The 24,006-nt window shown below is 44.7% G+C and overlaps 1 protein-coding gene across 1 annotated transcript; it reads left to right on the top strand.

Moving 5' to 3' along the window:
• Window positions 1–2,989: 2,989 nt before the first annotated feature.
• Window positions 2,990–24,002, top strand: LOC104619671 (ATP-binding cassette sub-family A member 10-like; the record flags this gene model as incomplete). Its single annotated transcript, XM_010285625.1, is given in 40 exon segments — window positions 2,990–3,037; window positions 3,424–3,505; window positions 3,508–3,633; window positions 4,046–4,204; window positions 4,440–4,537; window positions 5,350–5,576; window positions 5,899–6,037; window positions 6,415–6,591; window positions 7,697–7,844; window positions 8,346–8,517; window positions 9,075–9,133; window positions 9,537–9,647; window positions 9,745–9,920; window positions 10,307–10,426; window positions 10,792–10,930; window positions 11,066–11,156; window positions 11,464–11,603; window positions 12,215–12,280; window positions 12,283–12,333; window positions 12,505–12,700; window positions 13,421–13,587; window positions 14,309–14,436; window positions 14,804–14,941; window positions 15,472–15,585; window positions 15,866–16,036; window positions 16,391–16,498; window positions 17,126–17,254; window positions 18,095–18,163; window positions 18,610–18,701; window positions 19,210–19,330; window positions 19,682–19,799; window positions 20,267–20,358; window positions 20,721–20,899; window positions 21,495–21,579; window positions 21,833–21,924; window positions 22,374–22,493; window positions 22,727–22,867; window positions 23,143–23,222; window positions 23,302–23,357; window positions 23,932–24,002. Coding segments are annotated over 40 exon segments (4,796 nt in total), but the record flags the coding sequence as incomplete, so codon positions are not given.
• Between the last annotated feature and the right edge of the window lie 4 nt (window positions 24,003–24,006).

Below are 24,006 nucleotides of genomic sequence, written 5' to 3'. Positions count from 1 at the left end.
CGGCACCGGGGCTGGTGGCACTGAACCAGTTTGCAAAGGCAACCTTTGCCGTTCGGCGATGCGCGAGGGTCACCGTTTGCTCCTCCGCCCTCAGCAGCGTGCCGAGATACCGCTGTTGACTGCAGGCTCTCTTGCTGCACCGAGAAACATAACAGAGTTGGCCAGAGAAAGGATTTTTGTGTGATTTGTTTTTGGGCTCATTTTTCTTCTCTTGGCCAAGGCTCAAGAATTTCCTGAGTAACTTTTCAGAGAATCCGCTCCAGCAACTCAACAACAATATGCTCGGTTTGCCTTTTACAACATAAATAAATCTGAAAATCTGCCAAGGAGGAAGGGGGGAGGCAGCCAAGGGAAAGCGAAGTGATGGTGTGAGGAATGCCTTTTGGCAGGAGTGCCCGAGTGAAAAAAAACAAGTGTGTGGACAAAGCCTCTGCGACAGCCGGTAAGTCCCTCCCAGGGAGGGTCAGCATCTCTGCTTTTACAGACACTCTGCAAAGCACAAGCTCTGGATTCCTTTCAAACCTTCCCGTTAAGGTAAGGCTTAAACGTTCTTCTTAAAACAAATAAAAATTGTTATTTAAAAGGTATGAAAACATCTAGCACTTAGTAACACCATTAACAACGCTGGGTGAGAATATGAATGTGTAGGGTGGGACACTGGGCATCTTTCTAACAGGCTGAGTTAAGCTTGTGACCGAGCTTAGTGACTATTTAAAGGCAATAGAGTCTTTTTAACCTTACTTTGATATGAAATAACACGCAAATGGAGCTCGGGTTATGGTGGAGGTGTATTTCCTGTGTTTCTCAGCGCTAAGAGGATGTGGTAGGTTCATCTCAGTATTGTAAGTAATCCAGCCCACGTGAGTTTTCCCTATGTGCAGTGTAAGTTAAAGACTGAATTTTGAAAGTCTTCTGTCCATCTTACACTGTTAAAAATTCCCCCTGAAATACCGAAGGAATAATGAAATCAATTCTGCCACGTTTTCCCCAACTGCCCAAGCTTTGCGGCAGCACGGCTGGGGGTCAGGCAACGCTGAGGGGTGATGGGGAGGGAGGCCACGTGCGACGCCCATGATGGGTACCTGGTGCACCAGCACTCCCCCCCACCTGGGAACTCCTGGGTGTGAAGCTGGAACTCCAGCGGTGTGTCAACTTGTTGAGGTTACTCTATGTGCCTATTAAAATGAAAGAGAAACTGGAAAGCCGCGAAACAAATCCCGTTTCAGTTGTGGAAATGTGTACAGGTGATATACGCTGTCCTGCACCTTGCTTCTGTTAGGTGAAAAAGTGGCCAAACAATTGCAAATTTAACTTCACGGTTTCCTCAATGAAGTCTGGAGATCATTAGCACAGGCTAAATTCAAATTTTTATATGCCTGGATTTAGTGAGATCATCTGAAAGAGAAAAATCTATTCAAAGAGTGATAGCAAAATATTAGGTTTCTGTCACTGAACCAATGTTCCTGCCCCATCTTCCCGACATGCCATGCTGGCACACGCATTTCCAGCCTGTTCCCAGGGAAGACTATTTATTGCAGCTGCTTTTCCAGCGTTTTGGTGCCTGCTGCCTCGCTACAGCAGAGCCCTGCCTCTCCTGCGGGCTGGGCGCTGGGTTTGCCTGGCTGGTGGCAGGGCTGAAGGTTCAAGGTTCGTGTTGATGCTTGCCTAAGGCAACCCCACTGTCAAGACCTGAAACCCCAGGCGACTCGAGGTGTTGCATGGGGCTGGCCTGGCTTGATGGGCACGTGGAGGAGAAACTGAAAATCTGGCCCTGGTGTACCTGAAATCGGAACATTCATGTGGGTCAAGTGGAGAATAATAAGGGAGGGGAGAACCATGAATATAAATATTTGGAAGAAGATGAACTCCGTCTTGCCTGTCAGCGCTGTGAGGCATCATTCCCCAAAGGGAACGGGACAATGTAAATCTTCCTCCCGTATGACGGGAAGGTGTGAAAGGATTAGATCGACAAACGCTCTGGTATTTCTACCTGAGACTTCACTGAGAAAAGAACAAGATCTTGTTTGAAAGCATATTTTAGCTACATTTGTGACAGCAGAGCAGTTTGGCTATCTCAGTGTAACCCTTTTGCATTTGGGTACTTAGTTCTTTTGCTCATTGGAGTTATTAATTATTATTTTCCTGACATTAGTATGGACATATCTCATCTGCAACAGTTACTCTGCCAGCTCACTTTATGCCTACTCCTTTAAGTTCCCACCACCGGCATTAATCCGGGCACCAAATCCTTGTTTTGCTTTGACCACATCTTTCTAAGGATGCTGCCACATCTTCTGGCATAGCACGCCAACGCATGCTTGTGGCTATCCGTTTCCTCTCATTTTCCGTGAACATCCCCCACAATGACAGCACTCTGAACGCACTTCCAAGAATTTGTTCTCTCGTAGCTCCGAGTTGCCTTCAATCAACGCTGCTTTACATGTGAGCTCAGCTCACACCACAGCCAGGACTTGCTCAACACTTCTCGGTGTGACGCCTACAGAACATTAAAATTACATACAAAAAGATTTTGGTGATTTTAATAAACCATGTTGATGTCGTTATTTGTTGGATATTAAGGCCGCTCAAGCCAATTAGGTCATGAGTATGATTTTCACTTTTTTTATTTCATAAATAACTCCTCCCAGACTCACCATGCTACAGCACAGAAGCGTGAAATTGTGGTTATAATCGGTGTCTTATTGCTGAGCTGCAAGGATTGGGAGTGTGTTGAGGACAACAAGGTCTCTCCCTCGCTGCTACAAGCTGTGCTGCAGGGTTGGCTTGTGCTCAGCACGAGGCCTGAGTTGCTACAGCTCACTCTCCCTTGTAATAAAAAGGGAAAGAAAGTGTTTCTGGGCACACGTGCAAGGACTGTGCAAATAAAAGCAGTCATGGCTGTTCTAGCTTTTGTTGTATTTGAAAGTAATTACAAAAAAAATGCTTGTAGGTTCAAAGATGAAGACACTTCAGAGAAATATGACTCTTGTGGAAAAATGTACTTATCAAGTGGAGGATGAAGATGCAGAGCTTTCAGGTAAGCTAAAAAAAAAGGAAAAAAGTGAGTAGCTAACCGTTGAGAGCAGCCAATCCCTGCCTGTCCCTATACCCCAATTTCTTCTTGTAAAATTAAAAGTTAAAGTCCTTTTGAAAAGCCCAACTGGTAATGAACATTTTATGAGACTTTACTTTCTTAACTGATATTATTTCTGTCTTTCATGTGACATATGAGAGCACAGATGGGCTCTTTAAGCAGAGTAATTTACTGAGGTGACGTGCACATATGCAAAGACCTTGTTAGTTAGTCAACATCTAAGAAACCTGCGTGACTGAATGCCTCTTGTTGATATTTTAATCCCACAGAGAATATGCTCTTATACTGTCATATTATTACATTTTCTCCTCTGCTCTTCCCCCACCTAGGAGTGGATGCTGTCTCTGCTCTTTCTGCCGCTAATGTTCATAGTGTGCACGTTTGTGATGAACATCCGCTACCCCAAAGTGCCTACAGCTACCTTGGGCAGTTAGATGATCCTGCCTATGATGCCACTGGTGTCACCGTCACTTTTACACGCATCACTGTGACCACAAGGCAGATAATGAACAAAGTGGCCTTGAACTCTGTAATGATGGGTATGTTTTGCCTTTTAAATATTTAGCTTTGTCATTATTTAACGTATTAAACATGCGTTGTGTTGTAGTGGTTCTCCAGTATCTTCAGTCAGCAGAGAAAATTCACCCCAAATCCTCCATTCCCACAAGTATTTCTCCTCTAGTCTTCAAATTCCTAGTGAGGTCAGTGTGTGCTTCTGAGCTGTAAAGCTGTGCCTTTTTGGAATGATATCATTACGACATTGATTCATTCTTTTCAGGTACACTTCTTCACAACTGGTAAAGTATGAAGTATTTAAAGGTGCCACCCCGTCGAGCAAGAACTGGAAAGGAGAAGTTGCAATGCTAAAAAAGGAGAATATATACCCAGTGCCTGGGCATACATTTCCACACCTACAGAAACTCATTGCAATATTTTTCTTACAAACTGCAGGTATAGCACTAGAGGCGCTGGACAACGAGAGCGCCCTGGAGGAAGCCTGGATTTCGAATAATGAAATTATAGGGGTTGTATTTAAAGACAACTTCTCTTATCACCTCAGGTTTCCTACTGGGAACGTGGCTATTCCAAATGACAACTTGGGATACATAGGTAATACACAACGAGTATTTATGGGTGGATGATTGCCTGGCGTGGACAGGCATGGCTTTGTTGGAATAACCTATATACGTTAAGTGGTTTAACAAATTGTTCATTATTTCTTTTTGTCAGTGGGCCACTGGGTTCCCCACAGTGCATAAGTCTGCTTATCATTAGCCTTTGTAGTGAAAACCAATTACGTTTCACTGCTCTTGACTGTGATGCCCTTCACCTTTCATCCTTGCAGACAGTTACAACTTCTCATCGCGGCACTGCTACAGCCCGAGGTATTGGTACAAAGGCTTCCCGTCCCTGCAGCCCAGCATCGATGCTGCTATTCTAGAGGTAAACAGAATTTATGAATTGCTGCAGGTCACCTGCTATTTTAAACTTGGTCCAGGAAAGACAAATTGTTCTGTGACAATAGCAAGGGTCGGGCTTGTCAGAAAATTCTGCAGAAAAACAAGTATCTTAAAATACTCAGCTGAGCACTACTGGCAGTTACAGTGAGAACTTGAACGCAACCGCAGTTCCTGCAGAAAATGCCTGCTTTCGATTTAATTTTGAAGATTTGTACTTACCTTTGTTTCTCTTCAAAATGGCAATTTTTCGTAACATCTGGGAGCTAAGAGTAATGCCACTATTTGATTTAGAGTATTTCTCAGATTCCAAGGAAAAGGTGATTCTTGCAGGAGGCTGGGGTGGTATGCACGCCTGCTGGATGACTTGGTTTCAAAGTCGGCACGTCTGTCATTTCGTGTCCTTCCTTTCCAAGTTGTTCCTCAAAAGCGTACCAGGATAGGGGTCATTCCACCCGGCTGTGCCCCTCCAGCTCTCCAGGCTGCTTTCACACCCGGGGAGAGAAACAGGACCTTGGGGAGTGTGAGACATTTGTGTGTCTGGATCCTTACCTCTGGGTGAGCTGAAGGATTTATGTCTCTCAGTGGACGAGGAGGGGGTTCTAGCTGAGGTGCAGACACACAAGGGAGCCAGATGAGCCCCTTCCGTAGGGCTTTACTGCATTACTTGTCGATGTGTTCCACAAAGCTGCATTAAAAAGAAAATCTAGTGCTGATGTATCAGAAATTTTCTTATATAATGACCTCTCACTGCATAAAGCAATTAAATACTGAGATGCTGACCTTTAATTCCTTTAGGTGGTGGCAAATCATTCTGTTTGGGAAGGGATGAAATCAATTGCTGGTGTCCGTATGAAGTCCCGGAGTGTCATCTCTTCAATTACATTAGAGTACAGTTATTTCATGATTACAATCGTGATGTGTTTCTCTCCGTTCATGTATTTCTTATCAATGAATGTTGTAAGAGAAAAGAAGCAGCTCAAAGTATTGATGAAGACGGTGGGGCTGCAGGATATTGCATTTTGGTGAGTTCTTTTTTAACTGAAGTACCTGTTTGTAAAAAACCGGTATGCTCCTGGGCACTTGCACTGTCAGATAAGAGGTTAAATGAGTTTTTCTCCAGTACTCTAAGGACAAACCAGAAGGGTTGAGCACGGCAGCAGCGTATTCTTCTTCCTTGAGTATTTCCTCCTCAGGTGGGTCATGCTGTCTGTTCTGCAGAGGATGTGAATGAGTTGGCCCTGGGAAACACTTAGTATTTTAATTTTAATGGTTCTGCCATGGAGATGAAGCTGTAACAGCAGTGCCTAATTGAAAGAAGGTGTAACGTCACCTTTCCCTCTCCAGGCTCTCCTGGCGTCTGCTGTACGCTGTCTACGTGATGGTCCTCTCCTGCCTGCTGACGGCTCTCGTGGTGCAGGACGCTTTCTACCTCAGCAGCCTCCCTGAGGTCTTCCTGCTGTTTTTCCTGTATGGCCTAGCTTGTGTAAGTCAGGTTTTAAAGCCCTGTTTTCTCACCACATGACTTATCACTATGTTGCTGAGCTTAAGCATCACTCCGGAGCCTTTTGCACAGTGCTCAGGGCTATATCCTTCGCGTGGTCATACCAATTGAAAGAGCCGAGTGGATTCTCCGGCTCGGCAGCGGTGATCAGAATTACAGCCTGAAGGTCTGACAGGCAGTAGGTTGGCTACAGAAGAACTCATCTGAAACTCAGATAAACCCACTGAGAAGGACCTTAGTGTATTTTATTACACAGACCCAGCTCACCACAGATTTGTTTGCCCGGCAAGTGAAAGTGCTATTGTTAAGGATATTTATTTATTTTCTTCCGTGATGGAAGGAAATTTCTGTTCTTGCAGATCCACCTGGTTTTCACGCTCTTAAGGACCTCCAAACTTGCCAGCTCCATGGGGTTCCTCATCACCTTTCTCTTCGGATGCCTGAGCCTCACAGTGCTGATAGAAAATCTTCCAGAGCCATTGAAGCGGTTTCTTGGTCTCTTCTGTCCTTCTGCATTTAATGCCGGCATTGCAAAGGTACGGGGCATCATGTCTGCAGCTGCACCTCCCCGCCAGCTTGCCGTCCAGGGCCCCCTCAGGGCGGCACAGCGTACGTTCAGCCGCAGAGAGCGGCAATAAAAGACCGTGCTGTACTTCACGGATAGAGAAAGGCATAGGAAGTCCTAGTCCCCATTTCAAAAGATCGGCTTTTCCACACCTGTAAAACCTTCAGGTACTTTTCAGTAATATCCGTGTCCTATTTTGAAACTTCCATGCGAGCTGAGCTGCTGTCGGGCAGCACAGAGGGACACCAGTGCCCCCGTCCCATTCCCCCATTTAAAGAAACGACAGATGCAAAGAAAATCACGGCCCTCGACACAAATAATCTGCCATTGTGCTCTCCTGCAGCGTCCCCATGAAACCCGAGGAAGCCCCAGCGAGCCCATCGCCGCACACAACAGCACCGTTATCCCCCGGGGCTGGACCCCGGGCAGACGGGAGTTGACTTGGGGACATGAGCTCTTTGCTGCCCGGTCATTCCCCTCTCGCTGCAGCGACTCCTCCTGACAGCAGAAACCGTGAAAATAGAACCGTGGCCAACCTTCCTCCATTCCCGCGTTGCATAATTCTACGCAGTTCCCACTTTTCTACGAGTCATATCGCATAGCTCTGAGCGATGCTTTCTAGCTCCAGTTATTTAATATTTTATTTCCTCATATATATAAAAATCTGCCTGGGTGTCCTTGTTTCGGCTAAACCACAACACTGGGAGAGGAGATTTCTGCACTAGCAGAAAAAGAAACAGAGTTTACTGATGATTTGCCATGTGGTTAAATCAATCACTATGTAAAATTATACTGTCTTTGTCATGACTCTCTCATGTCAACGGTGCCAATATCGTGTTTCTTGAACAACGTTCTGTAAAACTCTGCTTCTGGATTGTTCTGGAAAATTCTGAATGGAAACATAAGATCTCTGCATGGAGTAAATCTAGTTCCCTTCCTCACTCGAAAGAAAGGAAGAAAAATTGGTCAGTACTGCAGATGATTTCTGGGTTAACAAAATCAATTGCATCCATGGTTTGATGACATGGGCATAGTTTCCCAACCTGAAAATTCTTCTTCTTTGTGCTTTATTTCAGGATTTCCATTTAGAAAAATGTGGAATGGGTTTGTCTTTTTCTAACCTTATGGAGGAGTCATACTTTTTATTTTCAACTTACGTTATGCTGGTCTTTGACTCAGTCTTGTACATGCTGTTAGCTATGTATTTCGACAAAGTTCTGCCAGGTATGATTTATGCTTATGATCATACTTTCTTCTTTTATACTTTTGATCTATATGGATTGCATGTAATAGCTCCTCAAGGAAATGATGAGTTGCTCCAATCTCTGAGTCAACCAAAACAGGTTTTGGACTAAAAAAATGTATTATACCACTGAGTGACTTTCCTACCTCAGGCACACACACTGGAAATTCCCAAATCAGAGACAACAAAGTAGTTAGCGGTTTTTCTTTCTAATTATACTGCAGTTGAACTGTTTATGAGAAAATAGTGTAATGTGTGGCACAATATTTTAATTCATTAAATAAAATGTCAAATTCATTAGATATAGCTCTGAAGCCAACCTACTCATCTACCCCAGCTCTAAACTTCCTTTTTTAACTGGACAACGTACCAATTTTGAGACAGCCAAGTACTTATTAGAACCTCCTAAATGTTTAGTCTAGGAGGATGTCTTGGTTGTGGCTTTGGTTAATGACAGGTCATCTTCTTTGCTTTCCTGTCAGGCAAATACGGCATCCCAGCTCCCCCTTTTTTCTGCCTGAAGCCCTCATACTGGTTGCAGAGTAGGAGAGGCTCCACCAGGGAGATGCCCAGAACTACAGCGAGCTCCTCGGAGCTCCTCGGTGATGTCGTAGAGCCGGTGCCCCCTGAATTCATGGGGAAGGAGGTCATCAGGTTAAGAGAGAAGGAATTTTTATTCATGCTCTTTGAGTTGGGTAGCTTGGGTTTAATGCTCCTCCAGACCACTGCTGCTGCCATCAGCTTTGTTTTGACACATCCAGGCAGCTTTCTTACAAAACACTCCGTTTCACAGAGAAAGAGTAGAGATAAAATACAGATGAGAGAGAGAGAATTCAGGCTGGCACTAATGGTTAAATTCAGATAAATTCACATTTTTTTTAAAAAAACAGGTTTTTTTGCTGTGGACTTTGTTACATGTCCATTAGGGACAACAAGGAGCACGCAGAGGGCAGCCCGTTGTAAAACAGCCACCTGTTGCAATGGGCTTGACCTTGTCTTTGCAAGGCTTGGTGCTCCCTCACTGAGTGCCAGGTTCTCGTCTGTGTACAGAGCATGCCAAACCCTGCTGAATCTCAGGGTTGCTTCCCGGTAGCTCTTAGTTTTCATGTCATTTCTGCCGCTTTAAATTAAAGCCCTAAGAATGAAACAGGGTACCAGGGAAATGCATTTACAGGAATCCTGAAATAATATCCTCCTTGCATTCCTTTTAGACTCAACAATGTTAAAAAAGCATATAAAAAGAAAGACGAGAAGACAGAAGCTTTAAGAGGTATGAAAGCTGTGATACTGATTCCTGTTAAAGATGAGAAAAAACACTTGAGCAAAATTTTCGGTCAATCAGAGAAATAAAACAGCACTTGCATTGCTTGAAAATTTATGTAAAATATTGATGCAACTGATTACTATTTTGTAGGGGGTTTATAGATTTTCCACTCTTAATAACAGTAAAGAGAAGAAAGGGGTTTTTTTCTGCTGTTGTATTTCTGTCTTTTCTGCTGAATACAGAGCAGTTTCTTCTACCTTTAGTTCAAGATTGGTAGAACGTTGCCCCAACTTGCTTAATGCACTTCTGACTAATTATTACTACTTTGTTCTCATACTTCTTGACTTGCCTTCAACAATGAGCAAGTAAAACCTCATTTCTTCACCAGCTTGATGTATTTTCATTTTAGGTTTTTCTTTAAATATTTACGAGGGTCAAATCACTGCCTTACTCGGACACAGCGGGGCTGGAAAGACAACGCTGTTACACATGGTCAGCAGACTCGCTTTGCCTTCGGAAGGTAGGATGGCAAACGGTGAGATGGGATGCGGTGGGCTTGATTCTAAAGCTGTAAAGAGTAGTTCGTTCCACCTCATCACGTTTATTCCTGTGAACAGGCTCTGCAACCATATACAACTACAAACTCTCTGAAATAGGAGATAGGGAAGAGATTAGAGAGATGATTGGCATTTGCCCACAATTCAGCATACCGTTTGAAGTCTTAACAGTGAAAGAAAACTTGAAAACTTTTGCAGAAATCAAGGGCACCAAGTCCAAAGAGGTAGAGCGAGAGGTAAGTGTGTGTTCCCCTGAAACGCATTGCTGTGCAGCAACATGATGCTGTAGGCAAACCCCACGTTTCAGTAAAGGCTCTTCTTGCGCTGGGAAGCTCAAGGGGTCCACCTGGCTGTGTCTTCTGAAAATCGAAGCTGGTGGCAAGCTTCGACCACGTTAGTAGGCAAGCTTGTGGGCTTGATGCAACCACAGCGATTCCTCTGCTCAGCCCAAGGAGATGAGGGAATGTAGCAGCCCCTGCAGAGGCTGCTCCTGCTGGTGGTGGTAGACCACGGTACATGCTCTTAGAAACTGTACCTTCAGTCCCAGACAGGTCTCCTTCATGGCTAATACAGGATGGAAGGACAGCTGGTGCTGAGAATGGACATCCTTGTGCTGTTTTAGGTGAAAAACATTTTGGAACTGCTGGATATCGGTAACATTCAAGACACTCAAGCTGAGAAACTGACTGGCAGGCAAAAACGCAAGTTATCCATTGGAATAGCCATGCTTGGAAACCCTCAGGTAAAGCAGCGGGCACAGCTCTGTAATACAGGGAATATTCAGGTCCAACATAACTAAAACGTTATGCATGTACTTGGCTACAAGTTCATGTGTGATTTCAGACCTCTCTAAAGTGCTTGTCATTATTGAAATTAATAAATGTAATAATTTCATCTCATTAAATTCATAACTCATCTTGCTAGTCTAGTTTTAAAGCAGATAGAGAGTTCCCTGCCCTGTGCACAGCTCCCGGAATAGCTGCTCTTGCATAAAAGGTGGCCTGGGTCTCTTGCCGTCGGAACCCGAGGCTTTCAGGGGAACGCCAGACCCGAAAGACGTGCAATTGCTCCGGCAATGAGGAATGGCTGATTTCATCCTTTCTGCAGGTTTTGCTCCTGGATGAGCCAACGGCTGCGCTGGATCCCCTTCCCAGGCAGCGGGTGTGGAGCCTCCTGAAGGAGCACGGAGCTGGGCGGGTGACGCTGCTCAGTACCCAGCTGATGGACGAGGCCGATATCCTCGCAGGTAAGCACAGGCTCAGCCTGTAGCGTCTCTGCAGAATAACCCTGCAGCAGAAAGCCCCTGTGAGGTTCAGTGGCAAGAAAAGTTTTGAACAACTGCTCTCCAGTATAAATTCCTTTGCCTTTTTTTGCCCTTTAGACCGCAAAGCTTTTCTCTCGCACAGGAGGCTGAAGTGTGTCGGTTCTTCTCTGTTCTTGAAGAAAAAATGGGAGGTTGGCTATCATTTAAGGTATCTACTTCAGCCCCAACAACTGGTAACCAGGAACACGCCTGTACAAGGAGCCCTCAGAACGACTGTAACGAGGAAACTATAGAGCAGATGTCATCGAAAAAAGAAAATTAACTGAATTAATATTCAGTTAAATTAACTGAAGAAGCACTTTATTCCAGAGTAGGGAATGAATGAAGGATGCTGGAGTTTTATTTTTATGCATCCTAGCAAATACTATGGTAGTTGTTGTTTGTTTGGGGTTTTGTGTTTGGTTGTTTTTTTTTCCTCCCCCAAAAATAAACATCTGTTTTTTTTCAATGAACAGGATCCATGTCAGTGAGTCTTGTGACTTAGAGAACGTGACGCCTCTGGTTAAACGATACATCCCCAACGTCATATTCTCAGGACACAGTCAATACGAGCTGAGATATAAACTGCCACTAGAAAACGTGAATAAATTCCCAGGTAACGTATATTAAAATAATTGAGAATTGTCTGTAGAGAAAAAATAATCACTAATGTGAGGAAAGGGAAATAAAGAGGGAGATTTCCTACGGGAGTCACATAAGGACTTTAGAACTGTTGCATTTTTGTTTTCCCCCACAATTTGAACACCCATACGTTTAAGACCAAAGTGTACAACAAACGCTTTTCTAGTGTTTGTAATGAAAAACCTCGCAGGCTAAACTGGGCTACGTGTGTTACCGAGAGTTTATTTTTCTTTCTGTTAAAAGAGAAGATAGTAACAAGAGAAAACCCCACGCAACCGGTGCCGCTCCACGCCTGCGGTGGCACAGGGAGACGCTCGCTCGCCGCATCCGTCTGACAGCCCCATAGCCCTCCTGCCCCAGAGGATGCCCAGTCTGCAATGCTGGTGCTAAATAGAAAAATACCGTCACCGAGCTATGGACCTGGCGGTTTTGCGTTCCTCCAGAGCCTTTGCATCCCGGCAGCTCGCTGCTTTATCGTTCTCCCTGTGCCTGGAGATGCTCCAGTCAGGTTGACCAAAGCCTGGGCTGGAGACAAGTGCTCCTGTGTGAAACCTTGGAAGCACTTGTATTATCTCTGTGCTGCAGATCTGTTCAGTGGCCTCGACAGCTACTCTGGCCAGGGAATTATCAGCTACGGAGTTAGTATGACAACCCTGAGGATGTTTTCCTGCGACCGGAGGAAGAAGCCGCAGTGGACCGAGCAGGTACAATTATGGCTGCAAATATACAACCCGCAGCCGAAGGGAACGGCTACTTTGCAATAACCCCTGGGCATGCCTCCAACAGTTGACTACGAGGTGGCTTTTAATTTTTCACACGTTACAACACGGAAGCTGGTCTCAGATATAAATGTGCACATGGAAAACTCTCTGCAGATGAGCACATCCCTGGGGAGGAGCGGGCAGAAGCGGGACCACGATGCCCTGACGAGACGGAGCCGGGCTCCCTGCGGCTCTTGGACGCGGGGAAGGCGGCAGTCGGCGGCTGGGATCTCTGGAGGCAGCAGGTCTCTGCCATGGCACTGCTGCACTTCCTAAAGCTTAAGAGTTCGGTGAAAAACCTGCGGTCAATGTAAGTACCAAAGCGATTCTCTCTTGCACATCTGGAGCTGGGCACAGTCACAGCACGGGGGGAATCTTCCACACCCCTGTTTGGATGAGCGTTTGGATTAATTGATATCAGGTCTTGGCTATGAATGCTTCTGGTAATCTGCACTCAGAGGAGAAGAAAGCTTCTTCCTTTCCAGTGCCAGTAATACAAAATCTCCCTTTTGTGCATTTTCACTGAGTGATTTATGCAAGGGAAATGCATCTTCTTTCTGAAGAAAAGAATCATTTAGAAACACTTATTTCAGATGGAGGAGGAAGTTTTAAAATAAACTAGTGTGTACAGAGAGAGGAAAAAAATACTACTTTCAGACATCCTCTTTAATTTTTTTTTTAAACTTCTCTCATGTTGCCGGTGTCTGAACTCTTTGGCCCCATTGGTCTTCAAGCTGGCATTTCCCCGTGGGGCACAAGAAACAGAAAAGAGATGCTGATTTATGAAAAACTTATACCATAAGGGAGTCTGAGAGGCATTTCATGGCCCTAAAAAATTGAGCATTCCAGATCTAATGCCCCCTCCTTGCTAAATTTTGAGGGCCTTTTGTGAACGATCAACGTTTGAGGCTTCTGAAAATAAAGTTGCCAAACATTTTTAACCTGAATATAGTATACCATTCCCAATATGCAAATGCCTTCTGCTGAATATCTGTTTTCAGAGTGTTTATTCATCTCTTTCTTAACATAGTTTGCTCCTCTACGTGGTTTTTCTGCTTCCTCTGGTTTTGCAACTGACCCTGGTTGCTGCCTGGCAGAGCGTGAGTGCGTGGGAGCTCTCGTCCGCGCGGTACTTCTTGCCCCTGGGGAAGAGGGCTCGCTCGGGGACAACCAGCCTCCTCGTCCACAACAGCACGGGTGAGGGGAACAAGGCTTTCCTCGTCCTTTCCTATCCTGGGGCTTCTTGCTATTGCAAAGGACAATGAGTAAAGGAGGTTGTAGGGTTGAGGGGTTCTAAGAGGTGATGAAGGTTGTCGTGACAGAAGAGCATAGGTACTGTCATTTTTAAAGGGTCGTGAACGAAGCCCACTTTGGCTTCAGCATCTGGTGAGATCCTGATGCAATGATGTGGAAAGGGATGAGATTAGAAGGGACCCAGTTCTTTACCTGCCCCAAATCCAGAGCTCTATCCAAACAATTTCTGCATTTTCAAAGTGTGGGAGTCTCAAACCAGGCACCGTATTGCACCGAGGGCTCGCTAATGCTGAGTCAAATTAATGTTCTTCTTCAGAGTTTTACCTTGAACATTCCTATGAGTGGGTGCTATTTTATGTTATTTGGCCAGAATATGATACTGCTGGCTTCATCGGACCATTACAAAGGAGAGTACATTTTGTAGCAACTTAGCAATGGCAGAAAAAAAAAGACAATGCAAAAATTCAGTCAATGAGACTGAAATTCATTAACTTCACAAAAACTAATGTGCAACTATCCACCACATACGTGTTGTCTGATGTCTACGGTTATTAGACTTTCTCTGGTTTTGCTTGGGGGACGTGGATTTTTTTAAAAAACAAATCATCAAAGACTCTCTTGTTGTTCAGTATTATGATGACTCTGCTTTTGGCTTTCACACCAGGCACAGGCATTGAACACTTCATCCAAATGCTCGAGAGCCAAGATCTCACAGTGGAAATAACAAGTGAGGAAAACACCACAGAGGAACTAAAACACAATGGGGCTATAAAAGTGTCTCGCAAAGGTCAGGTAAGGATTTTTGTTCTCCTCCTCCAGTGTCTTCCCAACAATGGAATAATTAAGCCAGATGCCTCCATTAGCTCTACCTGTGGGATGGTCCTATTGAATAAGACCCACAGCTACAAAGATTTGAAAGTATTTTAACCAGCAAGATACATGCTAGAGGAGACTTTATCTCCCTCACCTTCCACCTCAAACTTTACATTTTTGTAGCACAGCTATACAGACTTCAAATACCTGATAATTTGTTTTTTAACGAACAAGGCATAAGCAAAATTATTTCAGGCCTGGATTCTCCTGGTGTGCTCCTTTTCTACTGCTTCCCTCCAGATGATAAAAGTCAAGAGTTTTCATCTTGTTTTCTTGCTCTTTGAAGAACTACAGATTTACTGTGTTATGCCACATGGAGGCCGTCAGCTGCTTCCCGGTGCTTGTGAATGTGATTAGCAACGCTCTGCTGAGAGCCCTCAATTCCACTGTGCACATTCGGATCTGGAATCGCCCATTTTTCTCTGTAAGTGTCAGAGCCTGGCAGCCAGAAGGCATCAGCAAATAGTTCTTAAATCTGCTTAAGGTCTCAGTAAGTCATCCGATTTTAATGAGAAGCCATGTGGGGCTGTCTGTACCTGTAAACCCACCTTTCTCGGTGGTGGCTCTGGAACCATCATGTTTGACTTCAGGAAAACTGAAGCTGATTTTTCCCTTGTGGGTCTTGAGGGCTGCTGAATGGAGAGGGTGTCTGGGAGGGTTTCTTCAGGAGGTTTCTTATTCTCTACATCATGTTACTCAAGCCATGGCCCATCAATTGGCAGAAGAGAGAGCGCACCACAAGTCTGGGACCACCCATCTCTCCTCACCAGTGGCAAGCACTCTGCAGGGCTATGGTTTGGGGAGAAACCTTCCCCCTGCCAGTATTTGGTTTGAAATCCCGCTTTGTGTTCATACTGTCCCGTACTTCATCAGAAATGCAGTAAGATGAATTGCAGCATCTTCGCCACTACATTGCGGCTGATTTCTACGAATGCTTTGTTCTTCTGTTTTCAGATAGATGATCCACAATTCTGGGATTATTTTGTTTCTTTTTACCTCGTTTATATGCTGTTGTTATTCCCTGGTTTTCCTCCTCGCTTTGCAATGGGCTACATGCAAGATTACAAGGTAAATTCCTTGCAATGGAGCAGATTTGGGGTTGGCAGACAGTATTACAACAAGGATGTTTGAATGTGATGGGCAGCTTGAGGCTTTTTTCTCTGTATTGCCACGAGCAGCTTTGCAGCCAGCACAAAATGCAAAAAGTCAAAAAGAGGTGGAATTTTACCCCAGTATCGCAATGGTAGCAGCTTTTTGTTAGCTTTTTATTTCCTGGAGCCCTTCTCATGGGTGCAGTTGGCCAAACCGACACCAACAATAAACTGCCTTTTGCATTGTGCCTTCCCAGGTGGGAGCTCGTGCCCAGTTGCGGATCTCGGGGCTCTTGCCCTCAGCGTACTGGTGCGGCCGGGCGCTGGTAGACGTCCTGTTGTGTTGGCTCCTTCTCTTCTCAACGTTTGGCCTTCAGTTCACAATGAGCAATGAGATTTCTGGGAGCATTGGCAGCTTCTTCTTGCTGGTACATCCCGTTCTGGTGATTGCTGGTTCACTGGGGAAGGATTGGGGTAATATTTTGAGCACGTGTAGGGGTTGCTGAGACACCGTGGGTGCAGATGGTGCTGGCACACCTCTGGGTTTACTGGGCTTCTCCTTGCTTCACCTCCTATCATTTGGGTTTCCCCACCTGGAAATAAAAGGCCGTAAATCTTGCCTTAATATACTCCTTTACACTTAGCAGTAAAATTGTGGTAATTTCTGAATGCCCTGCTCTTAATGTATGATCATCTAAACTGAACCACATCGCTATATATAACTTTCTGGTTGTTTAGATCAGTCCATTTTCTCCAGCAAAAGCCTTTTACTTTTTCTGTAGATCACAGGTACTTTTGGCTATGGGATTTCTATTGTCCTCTTCATCTGCTTAATCTCTGTCTTTCGCAAAGGATGGAACTGTGACTTTTGGTCTTTTATCCTGATAGTGGTAAGCATATGGCTAGATATTGTGCTGTAGGGCTTACAAAAGTGTATTTTGAGATCTGAAAGATGAACTAGAGGTCAAAACACCTATAGATGTAGAACATAAATACGGGCATGTGTTTCACAGCAGTCAGTTTTAGATTAAATTCATGGCACCATGTTCTGTTCCCACAATCCTGCTGTGGCATGGGGAAATGCTTGGATCTACCCTGAGCTGGTGCAGGAATGGAGGCAAAATAGTTATTTATCGCTCTGTTCGACACCTCACATCCAAGAGATGTAAGCTGTTGAGACATGAGCCATCAGGTTAGATGCAGATAGCCCAAGCCTGGAAGGAGATGGGTTACTCGGCATGAACCGGATGGGACAGAACAGGACGGGATCCCGTGCTTTTGCCTGAAGCAGCCCTGTGTCTGGGAAGAAGTTTCGCTGGCTGACCCAAACCAGGAGCCTACCCTCAGCCAGAGACTGCTGAGGACCTCCTGAACCCTCACTGTTTCTCGTCTTTATATTTCTTGTCCATTTTTAGAAATTCAACAGGGAATTGAAAAGGTAGACCCACACAATTTTTAAGACCATGAGGAGTGTAACCCTTCCCATCATCTAAGTAACCCTCTTGTTTTATTTTTAGGTATGCTTTGTTTCTTACATCATCATCAGAGTCATGGATTTCTTAACTGATAGTGGAGTCTCCCTCTACACCGAACCTCTCTTGATTCCTGTGTACCCACTGCTGGGTTTGACGATCAACTGCCAGCAGGTAAGCGGCGGCGCTGGGCGAGGAGAGGGACCCCACCACAAAACACAACTACGTGTCCTTGTGAGAAAAGTCTGGTGGTAACCACATGCTGCGTTCTAGGAAGGCTCATTAGTTTCCTCTTATGGGTGAGATTTTCCAAATGGCCAGAGTGCACCGTTAGATGACCATTTCAGATCAGATTTAATTTTTCCAGCTGTTCATTATGGCTAGCGGCTACTTCTTGTGCAGTTGAGCTGTGACTGTGGATTAGGTAAGCACACTTGATTCTTTCCATGCAGAGTCAAACAACTTGGCTTGAAAAATCATAAGACAAAATTTGAAGTTACACATCTGACTTTGCATGGAAACCGAGTCAGAATTAAGAATACTCACAAGGCACTTTACTCCATGTCAGCTGAGGGTGGTCGTGGAAAGTCAGCAAAGAATTTAACAAAACCCTCCAGCTTCCTGCAGGACCGTTTATGAGCCATAAATGACTTAGGAGTGAAGTCCAAATAGAAGAGACTCCTCCTCTGTCCTGTCCCACTCACCTCCACCTCTTCTCCGCTGGGACCCCAAAGGAGAGGAGACCAGATGTTTCCCTGTGATAGGCCATTACCCCCAGGAGGAGAGTCTGATACGTGTACTGAGTGCCGTGACATTTGCCATTGACTGGCATGCCCAAAGACAAACACCTGTATTTGTTCATCTGTATGGTGAATATTTGGTGTAAATCAAAAGCTTTTGTACATTTTCAAAGTATTTGTTGTTTGCTTTTAACCCTTCAAAAATCAGCCAACATTATACTAAAGAATTACAGGTTTTCATTGTGTGTGTTTGGGGGTTTTTTTATTCTTACATATTTTTATAGAAGACAAATATCTATTTGGTGTCACTCCAAGGAATGATGTACTAACAGCTGTCTTTGCCGTAAGAATATATTTAAGATTACTTTTATAATGTGTGTCTCCTAAACCCCGTCCTCAGTTATGAGGGAGCAGGCAAGAACCCGGAGTTCATTTCATGCAGGAGGAAGGTCTCGGCGGGTCTGGATGACGGATTACCCCTCTGCACAAAAAATAAGCTCACTTCTTTGAAATAGGGACGGGGAAATGAAATAAGCCCCGATCACTTAATGCTGCCTTGTAATTTTAGGAATTGTGTTTTTCTTCTACCTTTGGTATTTTCTGCGGTATTGGTAGTGATAGTAGAGTTCACAGCCTTCAGGTTTGCCCTGAGTTTAGATGTTAATGGACTTAATTTTCGCATACTGTGTTTTTTCCCCACATATTTTATAACACTGCCACCATCTTCTCAGTTTCAGCTGTAGTTGGGTGGAAGGCAAGGCTGTTAATGTGGCAACCTCTTCTTTTCAGCCTTATATCCATTCTGTGGTCTTCATTTTTCTTCTTCGATATTTGGAGATAAAATATGGAGGAGCAGTTCTGAGAAAGGACCCAGTATTTAGGTTTGTATAAACATGCACAACAGGCGTGTGCAAGCTCCAAACTCCTACCACACTGCTTTTCCTTGAAGACAACATTTTAATCAGATATCGTTGCCTTTGTGTCCATATTTTTAAATATTTTTTTAATACTGGTGATTTTTTACAACTAAAATAGCCCCTTAAATATTACAGTGCTATGATAATATAAAACAGCTCTCAAGCTTGTTAGCACCTCCACACAGTGTTGCCTGTGCTGTGTGGATAAATATACATTATTTTATAATGTTATTAAATATGTAAAATAACCAGCTTGGTTATTTTACAACACAGAGAGATTATAAATATAATAATTAATATTATTATTAATAATGATGATGATGATAATATTAATAATATTAATATTAATAATAATAAAAACCCACAAGAAACAATGAACCAGAGGGACAATCACTCTTGGTCCATCCAAAATGCATTGGTGTAGAACAAGAGTAAAGAATAAAATGTTAAGATTAATCTGATGGGTTTGTAGGATTTCCCCAAGAAGACACAGCAGCCACCAGCACCCCGAGGAGCTCGAAGAAGAAGATGAAGATGTTAAAGCTGAAAGGGCAGCAGTGAGAAATGCCATAGCATCTGCAAGTCAGGAGGAGGTATGACTAAGTGTTGTCCTTCTCGTTTTATTTTATACTAGTAAGAAGCCCAGTAGTAAAAAACAAACCACCAAGTATCAATAAGTGCAGGTCAGTGCTCTGGCTATATTATTCTCACTGGGAAAATCGAAGTCCCAAATGTACGATGTAGGTCCCATCAGGATAGAGAAGAAAGCTAAGAGGAACATGGACAACGAAGTGTCCTGTTGCACCTCATAGTCTCAGTGAATGATAACACAAATTCAAAGATCTTTACATGGTTTTCTGCCTTTTTAAATGGAAAAATATTACTGAAGGATTAATGCTATCCAATATAATAGACTAATCTTTCTTCTTCCTCCTCGCGTTCAGAAATCAGTCATTATTGTCAGCAGTCTGTGCAAGGAATATAAAATAAAGCAAGCTGGTTCAGTTTTTAAGAAGAAGAAGAAGAAGGCCACCAAAAATGTTTCCTTCTGTGTTAAAAAAGGTGAGAACTGGAGCTGTTCTCCTCGACCTGTTTTGGACCCCTGATCATACCCGGAGAGTTAATTCTCTGCAGATTCTCAGTTACCCGAGCAAGGGCATAAAGGTCAAATCTAATTGCTCTGTGGTTAAGGCATGTTCGGTCTGTGGTTGATGTGTTAATGAAGAAGGTGGCATGGATGCAACCTATTAGTTACCTTTGACTCTCCGTTATCTAAAACAACGTAGCTCCCTCTCTCCAGGATCCACTCCAGCCGTGGCTTCTGAGAGACCTGGGAGCAATTCTCAGACTCGCAGCATCAGTTAGAGTTGAAACATTATGGGCTCTCAGAGCATATATTTGTAATGTTTATTTTTATATGATCTCTGGTATTAGCATGCTCTCTTTTATATTTTTTCTTTCGTGGGACGGTGACCGATATATTTGTCCATCGGGGTGTATTACTAAGTAATTATATGTATTGATTCCAGGAGAAGTACTGGGACTTCTGGGGCCCAACGGAGCTGGTAAAAGCACAGCTATCAAAATGATGACTGGAGAGACGACACCGACTGCTGGGCAGGTAGGAGCAGTCTGGAGAAAAGGGATAGATCCGTGATGGAAGCGCGAGGGCAAACCTCACACCTAGGCTAAGCTATAATTTTTTCAAAGCATTATTAGCGATTAAGGTTTTAACTGAATTCGTTGTGCTATTAAATTAAATAATATATTAATAAAAAACATTGTGAGCTACTTCTAACTTCGGCAAGCAGTTGCATCTACCCTAATTGGCCACGTTTATATATGGAAACCATGTAAATGGGAGTTGCGAAATCAATCCCTTGCTCTTTGATTTTCTTTCGCCTAAATCCCAGTGAAGCCCGTAGTCTTCCTCTGAACCCTACCCTTGTATCAGAGAGCAAAACCACCAGCCTGGTTGTGCAGGTGCTGATGAAGAGGGGAGATGGAGCCACCTCCCACCTCCAGGACCACGCGCCCACCTTCCTGGGGCACTGCCCGCAGGAGGACCCGCTCTGGCCGGACCTCACCGTGCACGAGCACCTGTGGGTCTGTGCGGCCGTGAAAGGGGTGTGCAAGGAGGATATGGCTGCTGCTGTCAACCGGTATGGATGGAGGGTGTTTCCAGGGGTTGGTCAATGTTTTATCCCCTAGTCCTAGGGCATGGGGAAGGGACCAGAAAGTCAAAATTCATTGTGAGCCAGAAGCAACCTTGAAAGAAACTCAGGAAATTGTGCTGCAAAAGTGATTTTGTGCTAAATGCCGTGATTAAGTGACTGTGTTAAGATCATCTCCAACTTGCCTATGTGCATTTAGTGGGGATAAATTTACCAGTAATGTCCTTTTAAGTATGTTATCTTTAGGAAGCATTTCTAAAATCTCTGATGTTATAGTTTGGCACTACAAGAAAGGGTGCTTAAGTACTGCCTGCTCAGCTGACACTGGCAAGGTGGAATGGATTTATAATGCTGTTGACACTAATGATGGGTTTAGAAAAGAGCTTGTGACTTATTCAGTACACTTCGCTTCAAATAGTCACTTACATTTTAATAACACAATAAATGTTTAATGTAAAAAAGCAGCAGTCAAAAGCAAGGGGAAAAAGTTCCTTTTTCTTATCATTTGGGGAATCCCTGATGAGAGTATTGAGTTGGGAATAACAAATATGTTCTTTATTTCGCTTGTTCCCTTTCCCCACAGAATAGCGAATGCTCTGCAGCTTCAAGACTATTTAAAGAAAAAAACCAGGAAATTATCTGCTGGGATAACCAGAAAGGTGTGTTTTGTTTTACCTATAATGAGCACTGCAATGCTCATAGCACAAATCAGAAGTCCCGTCCATGAGCAGAGGAACCTACCTGTGCCCTGAGCTACCCGAGAGAGCATCGTGTTGTCTCCCGTGGTGGGGTGATGGAAATTAGCCTTTTCCAAAACCACATTTCCTATAAATCAGAACCTTGATTCCTATGAGCAAGGCTACGCTGCCCACAGCCCTTTGTAGACGGAGCGCCAGGGATTGCAAAAGCTTTGACTCGAAGCCCTTTCCGTGTTGCAGCTTCGCAGCGTGCGTGCTGGGCAACCCCCAGCTCCTGCTCCTGGACGAGCCGTCAACTGGCATGGACCCAGTTGGGTCCCACTGGAGTGGGACCCCAGGCACTGTGCCACCACGGCGGCTAAGGGCTGGAAGCCCAGAGTAGGTGCCTAAGGTTAGGTAAAGAGTGTTGTACCCCATCTGCGGTTGGTGCCTACGGCTTTATTGGAAACTCCGTTTTCATCGTTCTCTCTAGCTAAAGCATGAGCAAGGAGAGAGGAAAAACGTTTTACGTTCGTCCTTGTTGCAAAATTTAAGACAGTCATATGTGGGCTTTGGAAGCATTCATAAAGGGACCTGAGTCGAAAATATTTTTTTGTCTTTATTTCAAAGTATTACCATGTGCACGTCAGCCTAGAGATGCTGTATGTAAAGGTTTTACACTTGTTTAGGGGAGAGGCATTTGGAGGGATGAAGATACAAGAAAAAAGTATCTGATATTGCTAGGGAGTGTTAGCCTTTTCTTTTTTTCCCCCTCTGGTCCTCAGGAAAATGATTCGTGCAGCCCTGAAAACCAAGGGGACAGGAGCCATCCTGACAACACACTACGTGGAGGAGGCGGAGGCGGCGTGCGGCCACGTGGCCATCATGGCGTCTGGGCAGCTACGGTGGGCGGCAGCACGGCCAGCAGACAGCTGAGCTGGGAACGGGCTCCTGGCCCCTCCTCGGTCCATGCAGTGACCGGGCTTCTCCTCTGGCCTCACCTACCTGAGCCCATCACCACGGGCTTTGCGAAATGCTCCCCGTAATTCCACCAGCAGTACGATTTGGGAAAGAGCAGATGGCGGGGCACCGATGGTTCACTCTGGTACCCCTTTTTTTTTTCCTCCCTCCCCTGCAGGTGCATTGGCTCCATTCAGTACCTGAAGAACAAGTTTGGCAAAGGCTATCTATTGGAAATTAAGGTCAAGGATCCAGAGTACGCTGATCTTCTCCATGCTGAAATTTTGAGGATTTTCCCAAGTGCAGCCCGTCAGGAGCGGTAACTATAAAATATGGCATGAACAGTAGTTTCAACACTACCTCATCCCTAAAAATGTGCCCAGTGGCACATCTGATGGCCAGACACAGGATCTCAGCTGGAGAGGGAGGAACAGCTCAGAGTCCCTGTGTGGGACACTGATTTGATAATGTCACCCATCCAACCCTGCTGCGATCCCTGCAGCAAAATGCCCATACATCCAGCTCATAGCGTGACGTAAAGTTTTGATCCCAGAACCTCAATGCAAAAATAACTTTTTCTTCTTTTTCTTCAAGGTTCCCCTCTTTGCTAGTCTACAAGGTCCCAATGGAAGATGCCCTGCCCCTGTCTCAATCTTTCTCCAAGCTAGAGGAAGGTAAGAGCAAAACAAGATGACTTTTTGAAAAGGTGGAACACAGACTGCTAATTTTCAACTCTTTTCCATATCTCCACAGCCAAACGAAACTTCAACCTCGAGGAATACAGTTTCTCTTTGAATACTTTGGCTCAGGCATGTGATTTCAAGGCTAGACATGCTGTAAACACACGAGCAGGAGCAAAAGCTGCAGCGAGACCTGGGCCAGTGCAGTGGCTCCACCAAAAAACTGCCTGGGGGTGGTGGGCGAGGGGTCCTCTACTGGGAAAGTGGTGAAAAATGGTTTGGTTGTTTTCACTGCGGGGATTTCGCATGGTGGGAACACGCCTAGGCACAGTGGTGCTGCCTGTTTCAACTCACCCAAGACAGGCACCCAGCACGTCCAAGGGATGGATGCCCTTGGCAGATTCCCATGCCCAGCCTCTACGGTTGCTCCTGAAGCAGCAGGTTATTGCTGCTTGTGAAGGCTGGTGGCAAAGATGAGGAATGCTTACGTCAGTCCATTGGTGGGTAAAACCTACCGGGGGGTACACCCATGGGCAGCCAGTGCCTCTCAGCAGAGAGCACAGGAGTCTCAGCTACTGCATACACGCTCCCCACATAAAGCTACTTCACGTGTCTCTCATAGGGCTTGCAGAGCTGTAAAGGAGCATCACAGCATCTGGAGAAAGTCAGAGAAATAATCGGAGTTTTGTCTTGCCCATTTCAGGTGTTTTTGGAACTCTCCCGAGAGCAGGAAAAGGATAATTTTGATCTGACTTTGGATGGGACTTTCGAATGGAAA

Source organism: Phaethon lepturus, unplaced genomic scaffold (assembly GCF_000687285.1).
Source record: "Phaethon lepturus isolate BGI_N335 unplaced genomic scaffold, ASM68728v1 scaffold43564, whole genome shotgun sequence".
NCBI classification, from domain to species: Eukaryota; Metazoa; Chordata; class Aves; order Phaethontiformes; family Phaethontidae; genus Phaethon; species Phaethon lepturus.
The sequence above is the reverse complement of the archived record's forward strand: the minus strand, read 5'-3'. Positions and strand labels throughout refer to the sequence as shown.